The sequence below is a fragment of the Larus michahellis genome, chromosome 4 (genome assembly GCF_964199755.1).
Source record: "Larus michahellis chromosome 4, bLarMic1.1, whole genome shotgun sequence".
In the NCBI taxonomy this organism is placed as follows: Eukaryota; Metazoa; Chordata; class Aves; order Charadriiformes; family Laridae; genus Larus; species Larus michahellis.
In genome coordinates this window covers 93565551-93589943 of record NC_133899.1, presented here as the reverse complement: position 1 = coordinate 93589943, position 24393 = coordinate 93565551, and the positions used below count along the sequence as shown (strand labels likewise).

At 48.6% G+C, this 24393-nt stretch overlaps 2 protein-coding genes across 7 annotated transcripts in view; one reads left to right on the top strand and one right to left on the bottom strand.

The window, feature by feature from the left end:
- Window positions 1-3022: 3022 nt before the first annotated feature.
- On the bottom strand, window positions 3023-3682 carry INAFM2 (InaF motif containing 2). The gene has a single exon (XM_074586637.1). It carries the CDS (start codon window positions 3538-3540, stop codon window positions 3163-3165), a length of 378 nt encoding a protein of 125 aa, XP_074442738.1. The 5' UTR covers window positions 3541-3682; the 3' UTR covers window positions 3023-3162.
- A 441-nt stretch (window positions 3683-4123) lies between these two features.
- The window catches only part of PLCB2 (phospholipase C beta 2), a 63583-nt gene continuing 43313 nt past the window's right edge, over window positions 4124-24393 (top strand). For 3 of the 6 annotated variants that reach the window (XR_012586945.1, XR_012586946.1, XM_074586628.1), the window contains exons 1-2: window positions 18218-18695; window positions 22551-22628. Coding sequence is in view for 1 of the 6 variants with exons in the window: in XM_074586628.1 (XP_074442729.1) it covers window positions 18612-18695; window positions 22551-22628 (162 nt within the window). In the remaining 5 variants the exon portion in view is untranslated. Of the gene's footprint in view, window positions 4180-18217; window positions 18696-22550; window positions 22629-24393 lie in introns of those variants that run through there. The other 3 variants (XM_074586629.1, XR_012586947.1, XM_074586630.1) reach the window with 3 other exon arrangements.

The following is a 24393-nucleotide window of genomic DNA, read 5'->3' as shown; positions in this document are numbered from 1 at the left end:
TTAGGGCACTAAAAAAATTATGTTTCAGATGCAGATGACTGTCTCAGTGCAACGATGGCAACATAATGCAAAAACTCACAGTCCAAGGTGACTATCCAGCTGTTATCTGTAGCAGCCAACCTACTTTCCAAGAAAGCCCTAATACCCTAAATTTTAAAAAGTTACCTTACACCTAGAAACCAGGCAGGACGAGACATTTTTGTTACTAGAAATATTTGCGAAGTGCACGTAGTCACTGATTTCTTGGACAGTCTGCCACAAAGAGAGGAGCAAGCCCAGAGCCTGGCTCACTGCAGGCTGGCAGCAGCAGTATCTCATGGGGAACATATTTTCCTCCAGAGGACTGCGATTCCTGGCTAGGGAAAGGATGTAGAAGAGATTTTATCTGAAGAATCCAGGTCCAAAAGGGCTTTGGAAAACAAGGCCGCTCAAATCACAAAAGCTCCCTGGTCCCTAGGGCAGCAGCCCGGGATCCATCTGCATCTTTACAAGCCGGAGCTCTCCCCACCCCGTGGGCCCAGTACAACAGTGGTGAGGTGACAGGACGCTCCAAAGCCAGTTGTAAGAGGTACAGAAATAGAAGCGTTTCACTCATATCTCAATCTGTCAGCAGAGGAGAAGATGCAAAAACAGAGTCTGGGAACTCATCAAGCCTGCGCTTTCATACAGGAATGAAGGCAGCCACAACCATCGCACTACTGGCTCATCAGCTATTTTTAGCACCAGAAAGAGAGGCAACCATCAGCGATGGGTCTGTTCCCTCTGATGAAGCGGATCTGAACGCTGCCACTGCCCCAAAGATCCTTTACCACCAAAACCACAAACCAGGTGAAGAGCTTTAAGTTGTTCCTGCTCCTGAATACGAGGCATCTCTCCGCAGTTACATGGCAGGCTGGAAGAGGGCCATGCAGCCCATTTAATTCAATTCCCTTCCTCTTCCATCTGCTCCACGCAGCCGCGCTCTATTAGTCTTCTGAGAGCAATTGTATTTAAAGTGAAAAATGCCAGGAGTCTGTGTACATCCAGCATACATCGGACGTACTGTTCAAAGCCACTACAGTCACCAGCTCTGAGCTGCAGGCCAGGATCAGAGAAATCCCAGTGTCTGTGTAATTCCACCCAGCTTTTATTTATATTCAAAGGTTTTAAAAGTTAAACACAAGCTCCCTCCCAGAGATGCTTCCCAACTGGTTCTGCATTTAGCACCGGAGCCAAGACACAGACTAAACTCAACTGGCACCAAACAATGAGCCTGTTCTGTTTTTCTTTTACTCGTTCCTCCCTTAGAGAGCTGCAGAAAGCCTTTCCCCGTAAAACCAGAGGCTGCAAGGAGAGCAAACAGCATCCTTCTCACCAGGACCCAGAGCTACTGCCTGCGTGCAGCAGCCCCACGAGCAGGTATCGGCATGCTGCAGCCAGAACTGGCACGGGAACCCCATCACCCAACGCTACAGAACAGACACACACGGGGCTAAACCCAGCCAAACCCCTGGGCAGAGCTGCGAGCTGGCGCTGCTGCCAGGACACCCTCGGCCCTGCCACTGCAGAGGAGAAACAGCAAGAGTTTAGAAGCAGCAGAAGGTGACAGGGTGGCAGCGCAGCCGCCCGCTCCAGCAGCTCCGGGCTTTCAGCTCCTTCAGCAGCTCCTCTACCTGCCCTGCAGAAAGGTGGCATTGGTCTTTTGCCACCTGCCACATTCAGGCTTTTGGCTAAAATGACTAAGCATCATCTTTTTTCCTTCCCACCAGCTACCCTTCTTTTTTAGCGCATTAACAACATCCAGACTTTCCCGCAGGCTCCCCAGAAAATGGAAAAGGAGGGTGGACAATCACATCCAAACCGCTCCCCCCTTTTGCCCAATTTCTCTCTGGAAACCCGCTGCTCCTGATTTCTACCTGTAACAGATGCTGTAAAGGAATGCCCAGCTGACACAGCCTTAGCGCAACACCAAAGCATTTCTCCAAAGCAATCATACTGATTTAGGTATGAAACAGCTAATTTCCCCCCCAACTTTAAAAAAGTCAAGTGCTGTATTTTACAGTATCTTCATGATTTGCACAACCGAAATACGTACACCACATTAGAGCAGAGGAAATCTGAACTCCTGGGATCCTTTCAGAGGACGCGGAATAGCCCGGCAGCCTCACAATTAAGGCGTTCAACCGAAACCATCAATCTGAAAAGCAGCCGCTCAGAATGACAGAGGTCTTACAGTCTCCTACTTGACAGCTCACATCCTACAGTCGTTAGAGACTGCGATACAGCCGAGCAGAACATTTCTGAAGCCTACAGGGCAGGAAAACATGGAGCACGGAAGAGAGCCTGCCTAGGGCCAGGGCACATCTCCAGCTGGCTGGCACAGACCTACCCCCTGAAGATCAAACCTTCTTCCATCGCCAGCGCTTAGCTGCCGTGATTAACGGGAGTTAATCACGGAGGTTTCACCAGCCTCACCTAAGGAGACCAACGACAAATGAATCAACAACGTTATTATGCCACAGTTGCCCATGACAGCGGGCAAACCATTCTGGCTACCCAGAGAACCCTTCCAGTTCCTCCTCAAGTCCTCCTCCCACCACCAAAGAGAACATACTGCGTTACCGAGACTTTCATATTGGGAAAATATTTTAATATAGTAAACAAGTCAATTTACCTTTCACATGTTTTTAAATAAGTTTATGCTCATTGTTAAACAAAACTGTTTTTACCTAAACAATGGATTACAGCCTCTAAATTCATATTGTTCCCAGCTGATCCTGTAAATAGTGAGGAATTTTGGACACCGATATCCTTTTATAAGTAACAGACGGGCATAAATAGCGCAGGAATTCAATGCAGGTTCAAAGGGAGAAGCGAGCCCTGGTGAGGAGAAGAACGAAGCCACAAAATTCCCTTTTCGAGGAAACACGAGGTGGGGGGTTGGGGGGCGTTAAAGATACCGCAGTTCTACCCAGTACAAACGTCTCCATCCCCCGCCGGCCCCCGGGCCCGGTCAGTCTGCAGCCCGAGCTCTTCGGGGCTCCGCCGCGCCGGGGCCGCCTCGCCGCCGGCCGGGTCCTCCGCCGCGCCCGGCCGCGGCATCCCCCCGCTGCCGGCCTCCCCTCCGCGGTCCGCCGGGCCCGTCCTCCCTCCGGCGCGGGGGGGCGATAGCTGACGGCGGCCTCAGGGGCTGCCCCGCGCCCCGGGGGGCGGCGGCGGCGCGTCCGGGCGGTCGGTCCGGGCGAGGCCGGGCCCGGGGCCCGTTGGCGGCTCCTGCGCGGGTCCGGCCGCAGGGCCCGGCAGCGGGGCGGCGTGGGGCGGCGGGGTGGCGGTGGCGGGGCCGGGCCCGGGGGAGCCGCCGCCGCCGCTGCGCACCGGCTGCCAGATGAGGCTGTAGTAGACGGCGAGGACGATGGCGGCCAGCGAGACGGAGAGGACGTAGGCCAGCACAGTGGCCAGGCGCACCCACTTCTTGTTGGTCTTGGCCGCCATGCGCGCCTTCTTGTCCCCAGTGTATGTGGCGGGCTTGCCCCGCTCCGCCCCCGCCTCCTTCTCCTTCATGGGGGCCCGGCCCTTGGCCCGCTGCTCCACCGACCCCGCCGTGCTGGGCCCGGCCCGGCTCCCGCCGCCTCAGGACATGCCGCCGCCTCGTGCCGCCGCCCGCGCCGCTCCGGCCGCTCCGCCAACCGCGGGCGGGGGCGAGGGGCGGGGCTTAAAGGGGCAACGCCGCCCGGGGGGTGTGGGGAGGGCGCCGGTTAAAGGGGCGATGTTCCCCCTCCCCGTATCGGGAGTGGGGTGGCGCCGTTGCGCGTGCGCGGCCGTTGGCTCTGTGAGGGAGAGCGAGGCGGGTGGCGGGTCTGTGAGGGGGCGATGGCGGACGGCTCGCCCCACGGCCACTGGTCTGGCAGCGTGCTAGCCTCTTTACCTCAGCGGGCTGGTGGAGGGTGGTGGTCTGGGGCTCTGCCCCCTGCTGTGGGACCGCCCCATCCCTCCCCCCGGGGCCTGAAGGGCGGGCGGTACCCCATCCATCCACCCAGCCGGGCCGAGATTAGGGCTCGTCTTCAGGGCCCCGTGAGCAGAGGAGGGGTGAGCGCGAGGAAGGCTCCCGGCAGAGGCCTAGTGCAATAGGAGGGGGTCAGGAACCTTCCCTTTGCTTTCTCTTCGCGGTGGGAGCTGCTCCTCGGGCCTCCCTGCCCGCAGGTATGTGCGTTAAAAAGAGTGTGGCCAGCAGGTGGAGGGAGGTCATCCTCCCCCTCTGCTCTGCCCTGGGGAAGCCACATCTGGAGCACTGGGTCCAGTTCTGGGCCCCCCAGTTCAAGAAGGACAGGGAACTGCTGGAGAGAGTCCAGTGGTTAGCTACAAAGGTGATCAGGGGACTAGAGCATCTCTGTGCTGAGGAAAGGCTGAGAGACCTGGGGCTCTTCAGCCTGGAGAAGAGAAGACTCAGAGGGGATCTTACAAATACGTAAAGGGTGGGTGGCAAGGGGATAGGGCTGGACTCTTCTCAGTGGTGCCTGGTGACAGGAAAAGGGGTAATGGACACAAACTTGACCATAGGAAGCTCCATCTCAACACGAGGAGGAACTTCTTTGCTGTGAGGGTGGCAGAGCCCTGGCACAGGCTGCCCAGAGAGGTGGGGGAGTCTCCTGCCCTGGAGATATTCCAAACCCACCTGGATGTGTTCCTGTCCAGCCTGCCTTGGCAGGGGGGTTGGACTGGATGATCTCCAGAGGTCCCTTCCAACCCCTGCCAGTCTGTGATGTGGTGCTGCCTGCACCTCTCATGCAGCTTGAGGGGTGCCTTGGCTGAGCAGCAGTGTCTGGGGAGAGGCTGGTTTAGTTCCCTTCAAACTGAGCTGATCCCAAATTTATGGAGATTATCTGAAGCTGTTATTGCTGTTAGGGTTTGAATTTACCTTATTCTCTTTAGTCCCTCACAAAAGCATTATATTGACTTAGTCTGAAGACAGCTGAAGTGCTGTTCTAGGATATGGATCAGCATTTTATTTTTTTTTCTTTACGGTGCAAGATGTTTACTTTTGAGGATGACTTAGTTGCTCCTTTTGCAATCACTCCTTTTTTCCCCTCAAGTCTTAGGCCAGTCAGGTGTGTTGCAGCAGAAAACCTCTTGTAAACAAGGAACCACAGTTCTGAGAGAGGCTAACAGCAGCTGGAGAAATGACTGTCACCCAGAAAAGCATCAGAGGAAGTGAGTGATTGAGTTTTCAGTTAACAGTAGCATTTTATTTTTACACTCAATAGCAGGAAACATGCGGAGGGTTGGGAGAGAAAGGAAGAACCTCTGAGTTTTTGCAGGAAGAAGTATGGAGCTTGCGGCTCTGAGGAAGACTACTGGAGCAGAAAATATGTTAGAGAATAAAATGGAGTAACTTGAAAATAACTGTAATTCTTGGAAAAGTGGTGGATTGTGTTGACTAAAAGCTCCAGGGCTGCTGTGTGCATGTGTAAGGGTAGCACTGCCATGGTGATCTGTACGCACTCACCCTCAGCTGGCTGTAGCAGGGAGCTCCCAGTGTCCAGCAGCAAAGGGAGCCTCTGGAAGGGGCCGTGAAGCCCCTCAGTGGGAGGTGCTTAAGGGCTCTGCCTGGTTGTTCTTACAAGGGCAAAGGAATTTTGGAGACTAAACTTTTTTGAGGTAGCAGCTATGCAGACATGGGATGTTCTGTATCCAGATCCTTCTCTTGCCTGCATGGAAGGGGTAAAGGCTGTAACATTGTGCTGCCAGCTGCCTTCAGAAGAGATCCTCTGCCTTTTGGCCTCAGCACACATCTCATCTGTAGTAATAAAAATCATGGCTATGCAGCGTAGATACAGGAGTGAGTGGATCCCACTGTGGCTGCCTTGCCAGCACTGGCAAGGGAAGCAGTGATTTCACTGCTTGCTCAGGGTAGAGAGGGCTTATTGCCCATCGCAGGGGGATTGGACTAGATGATTTTTAAAGTTTCCTTCCAACCCGAGTGATTCTGTGATTCTACAGCTAATGACATACTCTATCCTCATGAAATACCTAATTTTCATGAAATGTTGCTGTAACCCTGTATGTGTCTAGGAAACATTTGCAAGTGGATATTATGATTTTCTGTAGGCCCCCTTATCTCTCCTGCCCTGATTTATTGCACCTGACTGCATTCCCCTGGTTGAAGTCGAATTTCATACACCTGAATCATATGAGCTGATGGCATCCTCCTGACAAAGCTTTCCTGAGTCACAGAAATGCATTTTTGGTGTTCTCCTATAGATTCTGTACACCAGTTGTCTTGGGCTGTGTATGTTTAAGTGGTATGTTTGGATTGATAGCAATTCCTACAAAATGGATTTTCCACTAATTTTCAGGCTGTTTTCTCTTGATGATGGGTTTGCTCCACCTCTTCCCTTGCTTCATGTATTTCATTCAGCAGCTATCTGCTGCTCCATCTTTTCTTTGCATTTAAAAGGAAAATTCTATAACTTGATGAGGACTTCAGCACACCTTTCCTCTGCTTTACATGTGTCACTGAGCTATTTATTTTGAGGTCAGAGACTTCTTGGTTTCTGTGATACAGAGTATTTTAAGATTGAGTTTAGACCTTTTGTGTCTAGCGTAATTTCTTAGATTTTCAGCTTGTTTTTTAATCTATCCTCGCAGCTGCTGGTCTGTACTCACCTTCTTGCTGGCCTTTGTCTTCCCGCTATTGAATGATGCAAAGGCGGGCAGAGGCAGAGCCTCACAGACATGTCTGTGTCCACTCACAGTTCTTCCTTAAATCATCTGTGCAGAAATTGGTTCATTCCAAACCCTTATGCTGTCTGTGATATCTGTTCTTGCCACTGATACAATTTATCATTTCCTGTGGTGAAAGGATGATTAATTGCTACCTGTCACAAGACCTTACCCTATGCTCTTTCTTAATTCCAGTTCTGGAATTCTGGGGGAGAGGATTGATGTGTACAGGCAGTTCCTTTGGGGCTGAGTGAGACCCTGACAGTCTTTGCTTGATGCTTGTCTAGTCTATGTTGTCTTCCTGCATTTTAAGTCTGTCCTTGGAGATGCTGCATCCTACTTTATTGCTTAACTCAACTCTGTTGTAGTGTCTAGAAGGTGGCAGACAAAAACCAGAGCCCTGGTGTTGCTAGGTATTCAAAGGTATATTATTTTGAGTTTGATAAGGGATGTTTAAAAGAGTCAGCAGGTTGATACAGGAAATATGCACGAAAGGTAACAGTGAGGTGGGAGGAATCAGTGTAGTAAAAAGCAGTTATAACTGCATATCTTAGTCCGATGTCCCCAAAATTAGTTTTCCCCTCTGGGAAGAAACCAATCCTTCTTAATCTCTGTGCAAATGATTGCTGCTCTTTCGCTGCTGCGCTCTTTTTCCCTCTGCTCACCAAATCTCTGTTTATGAATCCGAGTTAATAGCACTCCTTTTCCATCAGTGGAGGTCTTGGCAGACTGGATTGGCTAAGAACATGCAGTGGAGTTGTAGATGCGGTCCCAGCAGAGGTAGCGAGTGTGGTGTGGTGGAGATACCACCGCACCTCGTATCATTTGAATGTAGATTCTAGGAGCAACTAAAGCAGTTCCAGCTAGAAAATTGGCATGATAATTCAGCATGAGTTACGCTCTTTCCTGCCTTCCCAATTTTTACTGTGCACAAATAAATGGGTGTGAGTTGCTCTCCAGGTCCTTTTGTTCAAGTGCAGGCAGCTGCCAGAAGGCGTGTGCCTTCTGTTCCTAAACCTAGTTCCTTGCTAACAACCACCCATAAAGGCAAATGAGAGTCAGGAAGCCAGAGCTGCAATAATGGTATTTTCTTTGTCCTCTGGGTTTTAGCAGGAATACCAAGCTGTGCGTTGAGCAGGCTCCCGTGGTGCAGAAATAGAGCTCTGGGGTGCAGAGCTCAGAGGTCTTGTGAAGTCAGTGAATGTGTCAGACGTTAGACAAAGCTTGCAAATTAGTTCTTGCTGGGATTTTTGCCTAAAGAACACAGAAGAGATCACTTGCCTGAGACAAATGCAGTCAGGGGCACGTGATGTGCCCTGGGACTGGACCTGCCAATGAAGGAGAGCTGTATAGCCCTTGAACATCGAGCCTTTCTCCTGTGACAGTCCAAATGCCATACGCTTCAGGATCCCATTGTTCTATAAGCTTCTCCAATTATTTATTTCTCTTGCCCGAGGGTCCGCTAGGAAACTTGTTTACTTATGAGCCTGCTACTTACTGCCTTACACCTGTGTTTAGTTGAAAACCCAAGTGCTGAGATAGCTTGGTGAAGATTTGGTGTTCCACCTACCTAACTGAACAGTATTGCTTGAATTCTGCTGCTACCTGTTGCAATGGGATGTTTGTTTGCTCTCCAAGGGCCCCTGAAGGATGTAGCTAAATAAACTTGTATTATTGATTTCCCATGTTCAGAGTCAGTGGATAGTATCTAGTGCTTCAGGACAGAGAAGACTTAATTAAGGGAAGATTATTGGCCTAAGATATTACCTCTGTACAGACCTTGCTTCTGAGAATAGTGAAACATTGGATTGGACTGCCTGGGAAGTGGTTGAGTCTCTGCTGTTAACGGAGGCTTCCTGAAACACTCTGAACTAACGTCTGTCAGAGCTGATAAATGTCACAGCTGATCCTGCCCTGGGACAAGGGCTGGGCTGGATGGCTTCCCACAGTCCCATTGCCCCCATGCTTTTGATTCGGCTAAGGCAGCTACTCTGCCTTTCCTTCCTGTGCCCTGTCATTAGGAGGCCATCTGATGTGACACCGTACACATGATGGCTTATTCTGTGAGGTGTGCGGTTTGGTTACTCCGCTTAGCTTAGCTTCTGTAACCGAAGTCATCATTCACTACCATCATGCTATGCACTCCCGTGGCTGAACTCTGGCCCTAGTTTTTGTTCTTGGTATCTGCCTCTGGCAGTGTGACTTCTACAGGCAGATTATAGACTTCATAAAGTTTTGTTACTTTTTTTTATTGGCCATGTTGTTTTTTAAACTTTATACTGTCTCTTTGGTCACGTTTGTGAGATGGGGAGGGGAGAGATGGATGAGATCTTTCTACCTGACGCCTAATGTTTAAAGGATGGAATAGGTATGTTTAAATTCATCTCTCTCTCGGCTGAAGTCCTTGATCAGATGTTTTGCTAGGCTTAAGCTTTCTGTCATAGAGAAGGTCTCTGCTCTTGACAGGGGACAATCTCTTCATGCTCTGCTGTCTGCCTTTCTAAAGGAAATACACCTTAGTTCCTGCTGTTATTCCAGTCTCCTGTTTGGAGCCTGCAAGGAATCGGATTCTGTTCTTCTCTGGCATTTTCTTCTTACACTTCAATATCTCCTCTGTCTTTTGCGGGAAGGTGCTGTCTCTCTTGTTAATCCAATAACAGATGGGGGAAGGCTGGGGATGTTCTTTTAATTCCTTCAGCTTCTGATTTAGCTGTGGTAAGTGAGGTTTACACAACCCACTGTCTTGCGCTGACTTGGAAAGTGATCTGCAGAGGTTACAGGGTGGGTGGGAAGATGGTAGCAGTGATGCTGAATGTGAGCTATAACAGCAGGAGGTCTGGCTTTGCTCTGGATAGAGGCCTTGGGCAGAAAGCTCAGGGCAGGGGTGCATCAGCAGCTTCAACCTTCTATCATCACCTTGGTGAGGCTCACTTTGAGCCGTTTTGTTATCCTGTGAATCATCTGCACAGTATAAAGAGCATGTCCCACTTGCAGGAGAGCCTTGGACAGTGACTGTTTCCTTGGTGGGGAAGCTCTTGAGAGAGTTCAGTGCATCTGAAAAGGGGAAAGTTGTGCTCATTTCACTAAGTACAGGACTCCAAGAGGGTGAGGGTTGGGGTTTCTTAAAATAAAAGAAAGTTTCTATTTGCGTGTGAACCTGTGCTGTCTGCGTTGGTTGTGACTCTAAACGCAGTCTCTGTGCAGGAATCTGGAGTCAAAAGTCAGTGCTTCGTTGTTTGTTTTGCAAGGAGGAAATGTTCATGTACACACACCCACACACGCTTAACATCTGAACACAGTTCCGAGCGCTGTATTTTGAAAATAACCACGACTTTTCAAGCAATAGGACAGCGACGATTAATGGCCGTGTAATCTGAGCATCTTTGCCTCTGGTCTTCATGGTCTGAAGAAGCTGAACTTACCCACCTTTATGTGTGGAGAATTAATATGTGTGAATTGATGCACACAGAGGTACACATATATAGTATTTGTTGGCGTGTGTGTGGGAGAGCACTGACATAGGTTGTCTGAAAATACAACCTACAATGTTTGCAGAATGACAACACTTTATGCAGAGTTGCACCAACTTGTGATTGCCCCTACAAGCACTGGAACAGGATTTTCCTGGAAAGCCTTACCCACAATCTCATGATGCAGCCCTGAAGCTAAAGTGATCCTGGTTTAACCTGGGTTACCGCTGTTTTAATCTGGGATAGTTTGGGGGTTTTTTACCCAGGATGGAGAAGGGTGCTTTTGCAGTATTCACTGTGCATGATTGCTCAATGGTCTTTGGGGCCTGCTCTTAATGCAGCCAAGCTCTTGGTTAGGCCAAACAGCGTGTCCATTCTTGAAAGTCAGCTTGACTTAGCTTGGGTCCTTGCCTAGTTACGCTAATGCAATGCGAAATTTTAGCTGCTTTAAAGATCCAGGTAGATTCTGTTATATATGAAGTCAAGTCAACATGGGTTTTCACCCTAGTTAAAATAATGTAGCTTTGAATGTGATAATGCTCCCTGATATCACAGTAGTTTTTCCTTGCAGAAAAAAAATCTAAAGCGGCTGTTACTTTTTGACTTTCCCCATTTCTGTGTGCTTGGCTTTGTAGCTGAATGAGGAAAATGTGCTGGACTCATGTTGATAACCCTGTGCAAGGGAGGGTTATTTAACTGAATTACAATAGCAGCCTGAAACCTCTCCCAGTTCTGTTGGAGCTGATTCTTACTTGTTACATCCTACTGCTTTCACACTGCTGTCCTGGTTCAGGCTGCGACTGGGAATGGAGCTGTAAAGTCCTAGGGGAGAGGCTGTTCTCATGCTTCCAGGAGCAGAAAGCATGGAAAATGTCAGTGGAAAATTCAGTCATGCTGTGTTGTACACCTGTGAAAAGGGGGAAGGTTTGTTGATAATGAGCTGAAATGGGATTCCATATTAATGCTGTCTTGTCTTCAGATAAATCTTTAAATCTTGTTTTACAAGCCACTGGCCATTCTACTCAGGAAAATATTTCTTCCAGATCCAGTGGTTTGATAATCATCTGCTCATCTGGATGGATACGTTTCCAGCAGGGGTGTCCAAATGGTTTTGCTTATGTGACAGTATTATTCATCAGTTTTCTGCGGAGAGCAGTGCATGCATCATTGTTGGCTGCAAAATACTACGGAGGTTGTGAAAGCCTGGGGACCAACTCCAGCTTGTTTACTGGGATCTTAAAGACCACGAATTGTGAACTGCAGAATGAAACCAAACCTGCCATCTAACCCAGCTGCGTATGCTCCCAGTACTAACAAGGTGGCACGTGTCAGAGCTGGTGTTTGTATCTGGGAAGCTGCGCTGCTTTTTGTGAACGTGTCTCATTAGACAGAAGCCTCCCCTGATACACCTTCTTGAGCCTTCACTGTTCCCACCAGTACACCCAGCCTTGTATTTGTCAGTGTAGTTCATGAACGTGCTGCTGCCTCTGGCCGCTCATACATCAGGAATGCCACAGAAATCACCTAGTAAGAGACCTTCCTTGTGCTCTGGTAGTGATTTCCATTCCATTTGCTGCTTTTTCCTCTTCCCATGTTTATCTGACTGTTCCAAAGAAAGCAGGGCTGGAGTTGCACACAGTGTTAAATGTTTTCTAGAGAGCTCTTTTCCAAGAAATCTGTAGTCATTTTGTGTGGGTGCCATTGTTTGTTCCCTGTTTGATAATGTGATGAAATAAAAAAATCACTTTCAATGATTAATTTTGACCTCTAGAAAGACAGGAGAGGATTTAAAATATACTGCACTGATTGCATGCATCAGAGCTAGAAAAGCTATGTAAAAAGCACAAATAACAGTAAATAAGTTAAAAAGGGCAGTTCCTGATAAGGCAGTCTCTTGGAGAGCAGCAATGGAAGAAGAAGCGATGGCCATGATGTGTGTGTAATTCATGTGCTCATTAGTTAATGGCACTGGGATGAGCCTGTGATCTGTCTGTGTGCACAGTGGTATCGTGGGGAGCAGGGATGGGTCAGGAGAGCAAACTCTCTGCAAAAGTGGATGAAAATGGGTTTCATCATTTCATCAGGATCTGATCTAAAACCCTCATCCCATCCACAGGTGATTACAAAGGATGCTGCCTGGATGAGGTCTTGCCGCTTTAGCTTCAGACACCTTTAGCTTCATCTTTACAGTTGCCGGGTATATCAGCTGGTGTAAATCAGCTTTGTTTGATGGCTTCCAGGGGCTGGGGAGCCATTGTGCCTTTTGAGATTCTGGGTTGGTTTTTTTCCAACATCTTCAATTATCTAGGTGGAGGTTAGTGAGAAACCTGTGGGGGCTGAAAGTGGTCCTTAGTCTGAAAAGCTTGTGAGTCTCTGATTTTGTACTATTTACTTAAAACAGGGGAGGCTGTAGACCTACCTGCAAACCTACTTGGCTTTTCCTTTGCAGCCTGTGATGGAAAATTAATTCTTTCCTGCAGGACTAAACTTGAATATGTCATTGCTTCACAAGTGCATCTCACCTCAGGGAGGTGAAGAGTTTGGAATATAATGTGCACAGGCCTTTGCATTGAGGAGGGCACTAGTGGAAGGTTGAGGCTGGATATTACTAGCAGATTTTTAGTCTAGCATGTGGAGAAGTTTATGGGTGGGCCAGGGAAGACCATGGCTGGAACCTATTCAGCTCCATTAGCTGAGTGGGCAGAGTGGTTCTTGGGTAGCAGCCTGAGAATGCTTTAACTTGGAATCAGCTGGCAGGGGCACTGCAAAGAAGGTTTATAGCTGCTGCTTTTTTTTTCTATTATTTTATTGTTTTTTCATCCCTGATTCTGAACAGTGCTGCATGAGGAGGCAGTCTGGGATGAGCGTCTCTGGAATGGGATTCATTAGGATGCTTTGCCTTTCGAAGTCAGTGTGTTGGGGCTTACACATACGGACACAGTTGTCTTAAATCCATGTAGAAAACTTTGTGTTTGTGCTGATAAAAAGCCATCTGTGGGCTGAAGGCCACATTGCCTGCCTTAGCTTGATGCTGGAACTAAGCTGATATCCTTTGCTTCTCAGCCAAGGAGCTCTCACCTTCCTGGAGCCACACCAGTGAACGTGCCCGCTCTCAGGGAAACAGGGGTTCAATCCTGCCCTGAAGACTGGACTAATCTGCTAGTTTACCCTGGCTGCCTCGGAGCTCTCTGAAGGGAAGAGTCAAAGTGTGCTCAGTACCTGAGTCTGCACCCAGGTTCTTGGTCGGGCTTTTGTCTGGATGGGGCAAGAAACGTGCCTCTTCCCAGTGGGTCTTGGTTTTCCCTACACCCTGAATGCTTTGAGCAGAAACTGTTGTGTATCACTCCTCATTCTCTATTTCACAGTGAAGACTGATGTTTCAGGAATAATAGTTTGTCTCAACTGAGAATGAGCATGTTGACCTTAAAAATATGTAATTTCTCCCATTCTTAAAGCTGTTAGGTTTGTGTCTTGCCCCAGATACTGTCTCCATTGTATGTCAGTTTAAGAAGTTGACCTTGAGCTGCAAAGCCCCCTGAGCTGCTGTTCTCTGTGACCTGCTCAAGGGGACTGTGATCTTCTGGACTTGACTCACTGGGCAGACACAGATACTGTGGCAGCTGGGTTTGCTGCTTTGGACCCTCCATAGGAGGTTGCACTTGAAAAATGTGCCTTAGCATCTGACCTTCTCACAAATTGAAAAAATTATGCCTATCCAAGGGAAGTTGAGTGAGTAAAATCCACGTTGTAGAGCTGGAACAGGCTTCCTGGAGAGGTAGTAGGTGCACGAAGCCTGTCAGTGTTTAAGAGGCATTTAGGCAATGCCCTTAATAACATGCTTTAACTTTTGTTCAGCCCTGAATTGGTCAGGCAGTTGGACTGCACGATTGGTGTTGGTCCCTTCCAACTGAAATACTCTATTCTAATAGACTGACTGTGAAAAGCAGAAGCAACAGGGATGTAAGTATGGCAGAATTATTGCAGTAATACTGAGGTCTCAGCCAGGATTGGGAGTCTGCTGTGGCAGACAGGAAATACATCCACAGAAAGCAGCAGCTTGCAGGTGAAATAAATGGGGCTGGTACACTGGGAGGAAAAAGTTGATAAGGTCAAGAGCAAAATGGGGCTTCCTCCCCCAGAATCCTGATTTCCGATTCAGTATTTTATACTGCAGGTAAACAAAGTGGGGCAATTAGATGGATTCACCCCTGGATTTGGTAGAACTCTCCTGTTCTTGCTGTTGTGTTACTGCAAGGTAACAGGAGATGGGCACGTTCTATCTGGTGTGCTGCTGCTTGTTATCCTCCTTGCTCTTCTCTTAATGACCTGTCTTGGAAATTTTCATTCTTTTGCTAGCCATTAGGAATTGCATGGTTCAGTCATCCCTGTGCAGTGTTATTTTTGTACTGCAGTAATGTATAGGGTGTTTAAACAGTGTGAGAGCCTGCTTGCATCGCTCAGCTGTGCGGTTTGGAAATATGCAGAGAGCCAGCAAAGTGCTGTAAGCACAACATTCTCCTGATGCATATTCCTGCTCAGTGGACGCTTAATTATGGACCTAATGATGTCTCAGTGGTTGGTCAGATTGTTTTGTTTTGTTTTTTTTTATACCAAACCTCACTGCTTTTATGGTATTGTGGCATCTGTGGCCAGTTGTCTTTCTGTGCTGTAGTCCACTGCCCTCTGACTTCTGCAGATGGAGTTGAAGAGTCATGCTGTCAGCTGAGAGCTGTCATGAATCCTTGGCCTTTGTGGTTTGGGCTCAAAGTAGGATGCTAAATGTGCCCCGGTATACACACACTCAGCAGTTCTCTTCTCCGGGGGTGGTGAGAAAATACTGGCCTTTGTGGTCCTAATGGTGCCATTAATCCTTTCAGGATTCCCAGGATTCAGAGGGTAGAATAGTAAAAGGAGCAGCCGGATGAACTCAGTTTTGCTTAGCCGTGAATTTATTACTGGTGTCTGAAGGCAATGCTGAAGGCTGCATGTGCAATATCATAGCTGTTCACTAGAGGACAGTATTACACATTGCAAAGTATCATCATAATGGAGCGATGCTGGGAGAGATTTACAGATTTTGTGTGTGCTACGAATAGGTTGGGGTTGAGGTTACGAAGTAATTTGCTAGAACTCAGGAGCCATCCAGTCAAGGTGGTTTAATAGACAGCGTGGCTTAAATCACTGTCTACAGACCCTATCTTGTAAAATCTCTGAAGGGTGATGCTGACTACCTTGCTTCTGCGTGCACTTTGTGGGAGGTAGAGACTGCTGAATAGATAGTACAGGGAGATAGGGAAGAGTCCTCAGGGAAAAAAAAAGGGGCAGGAAAAAAAAGGGAAATTTTTGCATATAAGCAGTCTTGTAGTGGGTGGTGGGGTGCTTGGTGGTGAAGGTAAGGGAAGAAAGCAAAGGAGGCAGGGGGCCCTGACCAGAGGGGATGTAGGATGAGTATACACTGGGTGACAGGCCCTGCAGGAGAAAGAAAATTAAGAGTGGCTGGAATAAATGCTGCTGAAGTGCTGCTGCTTCTGCCTGCTCCGCTATCAGAGCTTTCAGCAGAGGGCAGGACAGTTGCTTTATTCTATCGCTGTTCCATCAGCCGTCTCTTCATGCAAGGGACAGAAGGTCCCACATAGAGCAAGGAGTGTGAAATGAAAGATAAGGAGGTTGGGTTATGCAAAAGGAAGTGAGCTTCAGCTTTTGTGACCATCTTTATGCAAGCAGGGATCTTGGCCGCTGATGTTGTGCAGCACCGTGCAGCCTCACAGGACAGCCGCTAGCTTGGTTGCTGTTCTGCATGTTTGTTGTTGGGTGGGGTTTTTTTGTTTTGGTTTTTTTTTTAGATTTATTCTTTTATCCCTTAGGGAAAGCTGACCTTGAGTCACAAGCAAGTAAAACTGTGGTAGGATTCTTGCTTACTTCATGTTTGTTGATGAGACAGAGAAAGCTGTTGAATATCCAGGTCTGAGAGAATGCAGGACAGATGCAGCCTTTCCGTGAGGCCCTGGATCTGGCAAGAAGCAGACATTGCTCACGAAGCTGTAACAACTGTGGTAAATACCAGATGGGCCACTAGAACCAGTAGCTGTGACTGCCTGATCTCTCCTGCAGTCCCTATGCTCTTGGCTGTACCAGGTGGCAAAACGCATCCCACCTTTCACTGCTTCACAGCTGGGATCTTGGAGGCTTCCTTTATTGCTTTCTGTGTTGCAGAGGGCAGGAGGGCTGCAGCACTTCTGAGCAAGACTGATGCTCTATCCTCTTCACAGCTGCTCCCTAAGTTAAAGTTAAGCATCCCTGAAACTGCTCTGGCCTTGCAGAAGGGATCAGGTGAGAGCAGAGAAAACTTTCACTCCTCACTGCAGCCTCCTGTGCTCGCATGGGCTTTCTCTATGCGTACCTGGGCCTGAGGGTCTGTTCCTAAGCTGCTTACAAGAAGAGCACAGAACAAAATCCACCCAGCAGTGCCTGGAGTTTCACTGGCATTTATGGCAAGTGCCAGGCTGTTGCTGAAGTCCCTGAGTGCGTCTAGCTCAGCCTTTGGGATCTGCTGCTTTGTTGCTTGGGAGTAACAGCATTCTCTGAGGTGGGGGGGTCCTGGTGATGCTGTCTTGGCTGGGCCTGGAGTACCCCACTGCTCTGTCAGCTGGCTGCCTGAGAAGAACATGTCACTTTGCACATGCAAAGGAAGCTTAATACCACGAGTGTGGCTTGGTTATGAGGCTGGAGGTGATTGATTCCCATGTCCCTAGTCTCAGCCCTGATACTGAGTAATCACAGCTATGGGTAAGCCACCCCAGTTCACTGCCCTAATAAAATAGAGCCAACAGCCTTAGCTTGGATAGCCAGTTCTTGTAAAGTACAGTGCCTTGCAAAATAAGTTAGTAAATGCAGATTGTAGCTGGAAATGTAGAAACTCTCTTATTCCCAGTTTTTCAGGCAGATAAACCCTTGAGAGAAATGTACAAGGGATGTTGGCTTTGTTCAGGGTTCTCTGTTTCTGCAGCAGGCGTCTCTCTGAGAATTGCTGCCATCTTTGTTTTTTTACAAATAGAGTACTTGCTACAGGTCCACTTAATCTCTCGTGCCACTGACATTTGAGAATGCTCTTAGGATTCCTTCAGTCAGCCTTCCCCCAGCTGCCCAGTCTACTTTGAAGTGCTGGCCTTATCGAACTGAGTAAGTCAGAGGTGGGAAAGAACGAACAAAACCATGCAGCTGGCTCCCTTTGCACAGTGGGAGTCTCTTTGTCCACCCTTCTTGGAGAATCTGTGCTACTTCTGACAGTGCCTTGTCCCTCTTGAGCAATGGCAAGTGCCACACCTTGACTTTCATAGGAGACAACAAGGACGAAATCTCAGCACGTGGCTGGGAATCCTATTATGGGAAGAGTGGCACAGTTATCTCCACTTCTAATTATTTGTGGGGCTCTGCCTGTTTGACTAAAATTAACCTTGCCCGTGTCGGTCCTTTTCACAAGCCACTCTCCTGGTTCACCAGTGCACATCTGCCACCAGAGCTCCTTTTCTCCTCCACTGTCCACACGTAATTTCTTCGTTCCAAGGTCAGGAGCAGGGACTCGTTTTTGCCCTGTTTGCCATTAATCTTCTGTTCTGCTTTCTGTCACTTCCTGGCAGCTTCATCATTATAATCCCCACTTTACACATCTCTCATTCTGTGTTCCCAGAGCGTCTGCAGTAGACCCAAGTGAATCTGGAGAATATTGCAGTTCCTACGGACTCTGGTGAATGTTTTATTTCATCTGTCTGTGCAGTTTCCATCTGCTCTGCTGACCTGTCTCACTTTTCGGTTTGACGTTCAGAAGAACCGATAAGAGAAAGGAAAAAAGTGCAGCAAGTGGCCCCAGAAGCGGAGTCTGTACAGAGCAAGGAATAAGTTTATTTTCTGTGACATTTGGCCCATCGCATGAAGGGGGCAGTCTGCTTGTAGCCGAAGCCTGAGCTGTTCCGCAACCACATCTGCTGAAATAGTTTGAGTGTCAGCTGGCAATGCCTGCACTTTGTCAAAGACAACATTTAAGGAAGTTCAGTTGCGGAAGTGCTACGAACCGTGCGCTTCACAAGTACAACTCAGAGGAGTAGGTCCCTCCTGGAGAGGCGGCGTGCGTGCGTGCATGACTGCCCACGCGGGCATCTCAGCCCATCGCAAGCTTTCCTCTAGGTGACCTTGGGCTGAGCTGCTCGTGCTTGCTTGGAGAGCTGTTGATTTACAATGCAGATTCATCGGTCCTCGCCTGCCTGCCCCTGCCCCTCCTAAAATTGGCTGGGATATAAGAGGCTGTTTGCTTTCTGATGCCAACAGTGGCAGTGGCAGAGCGCCCTGCCATGTGAGAGGCAGAGATAGAGGAGAGGGGGCCAAGGAGGAGCAAACTGTGCAGCTGCTCTTGCTTCTGGTAGCTGAGGAGCACATCTGTGGGACAGAATGTCAATGCTTACCCCTGTCCTGCAGCCCCCGGAGGTGAAGGAGTATCTATCCAAGGGTGAGCGCTTCATCAAATGGGATGATGTGAGTACCGGGGTTTTTGCTTTGCTAGATTGTATGCGTGGTGGCAGGGCAGATACTGTGTTTTGGTCAGGGTTTGTGGGGAGGCTGGGAGCACGTATTCAGTGGGGGGGAAGGGACACTGTGTGTCGTACCTGAGAGCAGCGATGTCTGGATAGGGAGCGTGAACTGAGGGCTAAAAACAAAGGGCATATCGTTAGGGGTTGATGAGGTGACTTCTGCACCTCTTGTTACTGTGGAGGCTGGAAGTAAATGGCGTGTGCCACTGGGTCTGTGTCACAGCTGCTCTGGTGCAGCACCCCAGGTCCTGTTTCTCTCTGTGAACCGGCCCTCAGGAAGGCAGTCGCTGCTGGGAGCTTCCTTGGGGTGAGAGGCACATGCTGCATTTGGACACGTCCAGAGGAGTGTGATGAGTAGGATTTACTCCAGAGCTGAGCAGACTCTCCGTGCTTTGCAGATAGAGAAAAAATCAGGCTCCAAGTTGCTTCCTCTTATGGCCCTGTTCCTGGAGTGGATCAGAGGGTGAGCCATGTCCTCCCACGCCTGCCCGCTTGTGGGTCTGCGCAGCGGCCGAGCACTGAGGGGCCGGTGTGTTAACAGTGCCAGAGCCTCACAGGGTGCTGCAAAAAGCTGCTTCTCTCTCCAACTCAGTGTCCTCTTGTGTCTTCAAGACCCCTGGTTTGCAGTCTCTGTTTGTCTTTCATTGTGAGGGAAACAAAGCGTGGAAGAGCAGAAGAGGAGAGGGTAATTTGAATGCAGTAGTCCCCCTCCGCAGTTCCTTAGATGACAAAAAAGTATTTCCCCTAATACCCACATACCTGAGCAAGAGGACAGCAGCTGCCCATCCATTTTGTCTGGAGTATGAATTGTCTGCTATTCAGCATGAATGCCGATAAAACGGGGGGCAGGCCAGGTTATGATTATTCATCAAGATCTGGGGGAAGCATTTGATGTGGTATTGCAAATGAGACGCGTTAGAAGGAGCCTCCAGCAGCAATGCAGGAGGGATCAGTGCTTACTTTTGTGGGCGTAAAGCTGGAATAGAGTTTTAAGTCCCAAGGCAGCGTGTGCCAGGGAGGTAGATCACTTGTGTGCAGCAAAAGCATGGGGACCATTTTCCCAAAAACTGGAAGCTATTAAATACTTCACTGGGAATTCCTGGAATCATTAGGTTCCCTTGAAATCCAAGCTGACTCGAGTTGGGCTTCCAGACCCACCAAGTGTTTATTTGCTGCTGCAACCATAGGAGTTAGGGAGCTCAAGTCCTGTGTGGATTTTTCCCTGTCCCTGAGGTTTACAGATTTGTAAACATTCCTAAAAGTTTGCCTCTAACTACTAAGTAGTTTATAGACTTGACCTCCAACAATAATGAAAGCCTTCTCCACAAATGGGCTGTTCTGGTCATGTTGCTCCATCTCATTGTGCTTTCCCACTCCACAGTTAGAGCAGGCTGCAAAGGATGATGGCAAGAGCTCCAGGCTGCAGCATTACTAGCAGAGGGTCAGGATAAAAGCAGCTCTTCAGAGGTCACGGTCCTGTGGTTTTTTTGTCTCGCTCTTTGAATTGACCTGGCCATGCTGTTGGTAATAGTTTTGAACTCCTTCCACAATATCTGAGGCAAAAGAATGAAGGTAGATCAGATTGGCTCCTTACATCACTGTACGGTTTGGGGCTGGATGGTACCCTTCACTGTACCCAACAGTCTCTTAAGTAAAGCAAACCCATGCTTTTTCTGTAGTGCCTACACCTTGTCCAGCATTTGTAGTGTATTCTCTGGAGGGGAGTGCGGTAGGATCTGTGACAGGCTGCACTGGCACATCTTGGGGTAAAGTGCAATTCTGCTGTGCTTTGTTTAGCACCCAACAAGCTGGGGCTGCTGGACAGACTAGGGAGATTAAGTCCTACTGCATGGGTGATGGTTTCTTTCAAGAACTGGCTTGGGAACCCTTCTGAAACCTCAGGTGGGGCACAATGTAGCAGCTGACCTCTTGAGCTGAGCAGAAGCCTATGGATTTGGCTCGATGCTGACTCTTACGTTTTCTATCCTTGAAAGATTATGTATTACAGGATTTTACCAGACAACACTTGCTTTCTGCCCTAGAGTTGAACTCCACAGTGTGAGCAGCAGCCAGTTTGGCTGCCAGACCATCTTCTGTGGAATTCACCATCGCATTTGCTGCAAGGAGCCACCCCTCAGGAAAGTGTCCCTGATCAGGAGGCCAGCTGTCAGCGGTCCTTATTGCAGCTGAGCTAGATTTCAAGAAAGCTGCTTCAGAGGTGATAAAGTTAATCTAGAAACATGGCACAATGCTCAGTAGTAGTACTACAGTGCCTGTTTTGCTCTTCGGGGCTTGTGTTGAGGGAGCTAACCAAGAGCTCTGGGAACACGGGCATGATGCTGCGCAGATCAGCATTGTCCCTAGTACAGTGTGAGAAAGACAGTCGTGAGTACAAGGAGAAGATACAATGCACTGTGGCATGGGCAGTTTGCCGTAAGGAAGTAACCTCCTCTGGAAATGAGGGTGGTGAGACACTGGCACAGGTTGCCCAGAGAGGTGGTGGAAGCCCCATCCCTGGAAGTTCTTAAGGCCAGGCTGGACGGGGCTCTGAGCAACCTGATCTAGTGGGAGGTGTCCCTGCCCAGGGCAGGGGGGTTGGAACTAGGTGATCTTTAAGGTCCCTTCCAACCCAAACAATTCTATGATTCTATGAAATGGAGGTCCCTGGAAATACAGATACGCTCTGGAGTGAAGTATGAGTTCAATAACAGACTGAAGAACTCAAGGCCAAGTGACAAATACAACTTCCAGATTCCATTACTGGTTTCATCTCAGTAGCTGTGTATATCAACTTCCTGAATGAATTTGAAGCCTTCCTGGAAATGGCTGATAGGCCTTACGATCCTATCTTCTGTGGCACCCAAGGTCAAATGCGGTGAGGAGTCATCTAGACTGAACGAGCAAATGGGCTGGGGCCCAAGCAGAGCCACCCAAACGTTCTTTATCTCTGACTCCAAAGAGCTCACACTAATTCATCTCTTAGCACAGGCTTGCATGTGGGATGGGAATGGATGTTGTCGTGAAAATTCTGTGAAGTTGTCCTTAACTGACAATGCAGAAGCAGTGTAACTATTCAGGGGTGAAGTACACAACCTGACAGCAGCCTGTGTCTCTGTTGCAATATGTGCCTTGGTTCTGATCTGGAGGGGCCCCCTGTTGTGTGGAGTTCAGGATCAGCCCCAAATTATTTCATCTAACTGTACCTGTAGTGTGGGTGTTTAAATAGCTGCTTCTTTTTATAGTCTGTGTAGAGCTAGTCCACAGAGTTTAAAATCACCACCTAAAGCAGACTCTTGTGCTGTATTTGGTGGACCCCTCCTTGAACTCTTCCTGACTAGGCCCCACCCTCTACGAAGAGAGCCCAGATAACCAGCGTGAGTATAGACACCTAGATGGTAGCTGCCGTGGATGAATGCTGTCTCTGCTTGGTCTGGGCTCCTTCTGGAGCTCATAGAACAAAGTAGGTGTTTTGAAGGGAAGGCAGTTCAAATGAAACAAACAGTTGTATCTAGAGGTACTTTATTCTCTTCATTCATTGTATAGAAGCTCCGAGAAAGTTGTTCTAGCTAAATGCAAAGTGTTAGGTGTGAGACCCAGGCTTCCGCAGAGATCAGCTTCCATAGCCTCACACTGTTACTCTGGAGATGAACTAAAATCATCTGGTTCATTTCCATAAATCACAGAGGATGATTCACCCCACTGGGTCTATATTTGAACTGGGAACCTTACATCCCGTGATGGGTTCTCCAAGTCACGTAAGGTGCTGACCTTCTTTCTTCTTTTTTTTTGTGTGTGGCAGGAAACAGCAAGTGCCTCTCCTGTGATTCTTCGAGTGGATCCAAAAGGCTTTTACTTATACTGGACCTATCAGAATAAGGTAAATGCTAAGACTTCACAGCTTGGTTTCCAAATAGCCAGTTCGAGTTTGTGCAAGATTAAAACACCATAGGTGCTTGAGTTCTGCACTCAGGAGCACACTACCACGCTCATTCCACTTGGCAAGAAACCACGCACAAAGGACCTGGGAGTCTTGTACTTATCCGATGGCAGATTTGTCTCCGAGTTCCAGAAAAGAGCAGGAAATGAAGCTGCAAGCATGCCAGAGAGATCAGCATGGCCTTTTTGTGCTTGTCATGCTGGCGGTCTTATACCTGCAAAGTTCATTAGGTGTACTTCAAAGGACTTCACAGAGAACGACAGCGTTGATACCCCTGTTACCCAGCATGCTAAAAGATCATCCCAACCAGTGCAGTGGTGCAGCTGGGAAGAAAGTGGCTGGATGTATGCAATTAAATGTATGCAACTTCAGCTAACATGTACCTTATGTGCAGCCTCTGTTGTAATTAACTGACTTGTTGGTGTTTTAGAGATTTTAATAATAAAAAAAAAAGTCGTGACCATAGTGATGCAGAGACTGTATGAAGTCTGGAGAGTGAGTTGTGCTCCTCTCAGGCCTGGGTGGTGTGTGCACGCTGCTGGAGGTAAACAACAGGGTGCTTGCTGCTGTGGGGGAGAGAGGGGCAACAAGTTTAGGAAAGAGAGTTCAGTTCCTCGCTGATGAGCAAGAAGGGGTGGAGAGATCTGGCTGACTGGAGGTGGAAGGCTGGGCTTTACTTCTGCTTTCCAGAGCAGAGCTGTGGTTCAGCTCTACTTCCTCCTCATGACCTACATGCTGAAGAGGCATGGGAGATAAAGAGACAGAGACAGTCCCGCACAGCGCCCTGGCCGAGAGACCTGTAGTGTTTTGGTGAGCTCTGCCTTCTCAGAAGATTGTGCCCCAGTGCCATGGGGGAAAGGCCACACAGCCATATCCTCTGAGAACACAGTGTTGTGAGGCCAGGGACTGTCAGCCTCTAGAAGACGTGCTCTCCTTTCAGCCATCTCCCTCACTCTCATTCCCCTTTCAAGATCTGCTCCTGGTGGTAGAACTTTTGCTGTAAGAGTTCCAGACAGATAGCAGGAAGAAGCGGTAGCACTGGAGGAGGTGCACAAAATGGGGCAAGGGGAACTGTTGTCACCCACCAAAAGTGAGATATTTCACTGTGTTAGTGGCATGAGGGGTTTAATTACCTGGGAAAGGGACTGGGGTAAGGAAGCAGAGCTGACATGAGGAAACCCAGACTTGGGAGGGTGTCTCATATTCCCAGAAAATGCCATTGATCTGCACCTGAAATAAACTAAGCAAATTTGAGAGCCACAGTGGAGCAACAGCCTGTATTACATCCGTGGAGAAGTGCTTGTCTGGCATCTTTCCTATTCTCGGAGGGAAGCTGCAGACAGTATGAGCTGGCCAGAAGGGTGTTGGGCAAATGCCGGCTGTCAGAGGGAGCTGGGACAGGCCTGTAAAGGTCATGTGCGGGCTGGCACATGCACAGCAACCGGGGACGAGATGGGCTGATACAGAGCGTGGGGGGGTATGGTCAGTAGTTTGTCTGTTGAATTCATGTGGCTTATTAATCTTTGGCCGGCTCCTCTTAAGATGCTTGTCATGAAGAGCAAGGAAGAAAATCTGCACTGCTTTTACACTAGGGATTCAGAAAGGAGTGGGATTAGGCGTAAAATTTCCATCCCACTTGACAATAAATGGGGATACAGCCAGAAGACATGGTATCCACATTGTTCCTTATTGTGGTCCTGGAAAA

Bases quoted from the DNA above. Each gene is read 5' to 3' on its own strand.
- INAFM2 (XM_074586637.1), bottom strand. From the start codon at position 3,540: ATGAAGGAGAAGGAGGCGGGGGCGGAGCGGGGCAAGCCCGCCACATAC.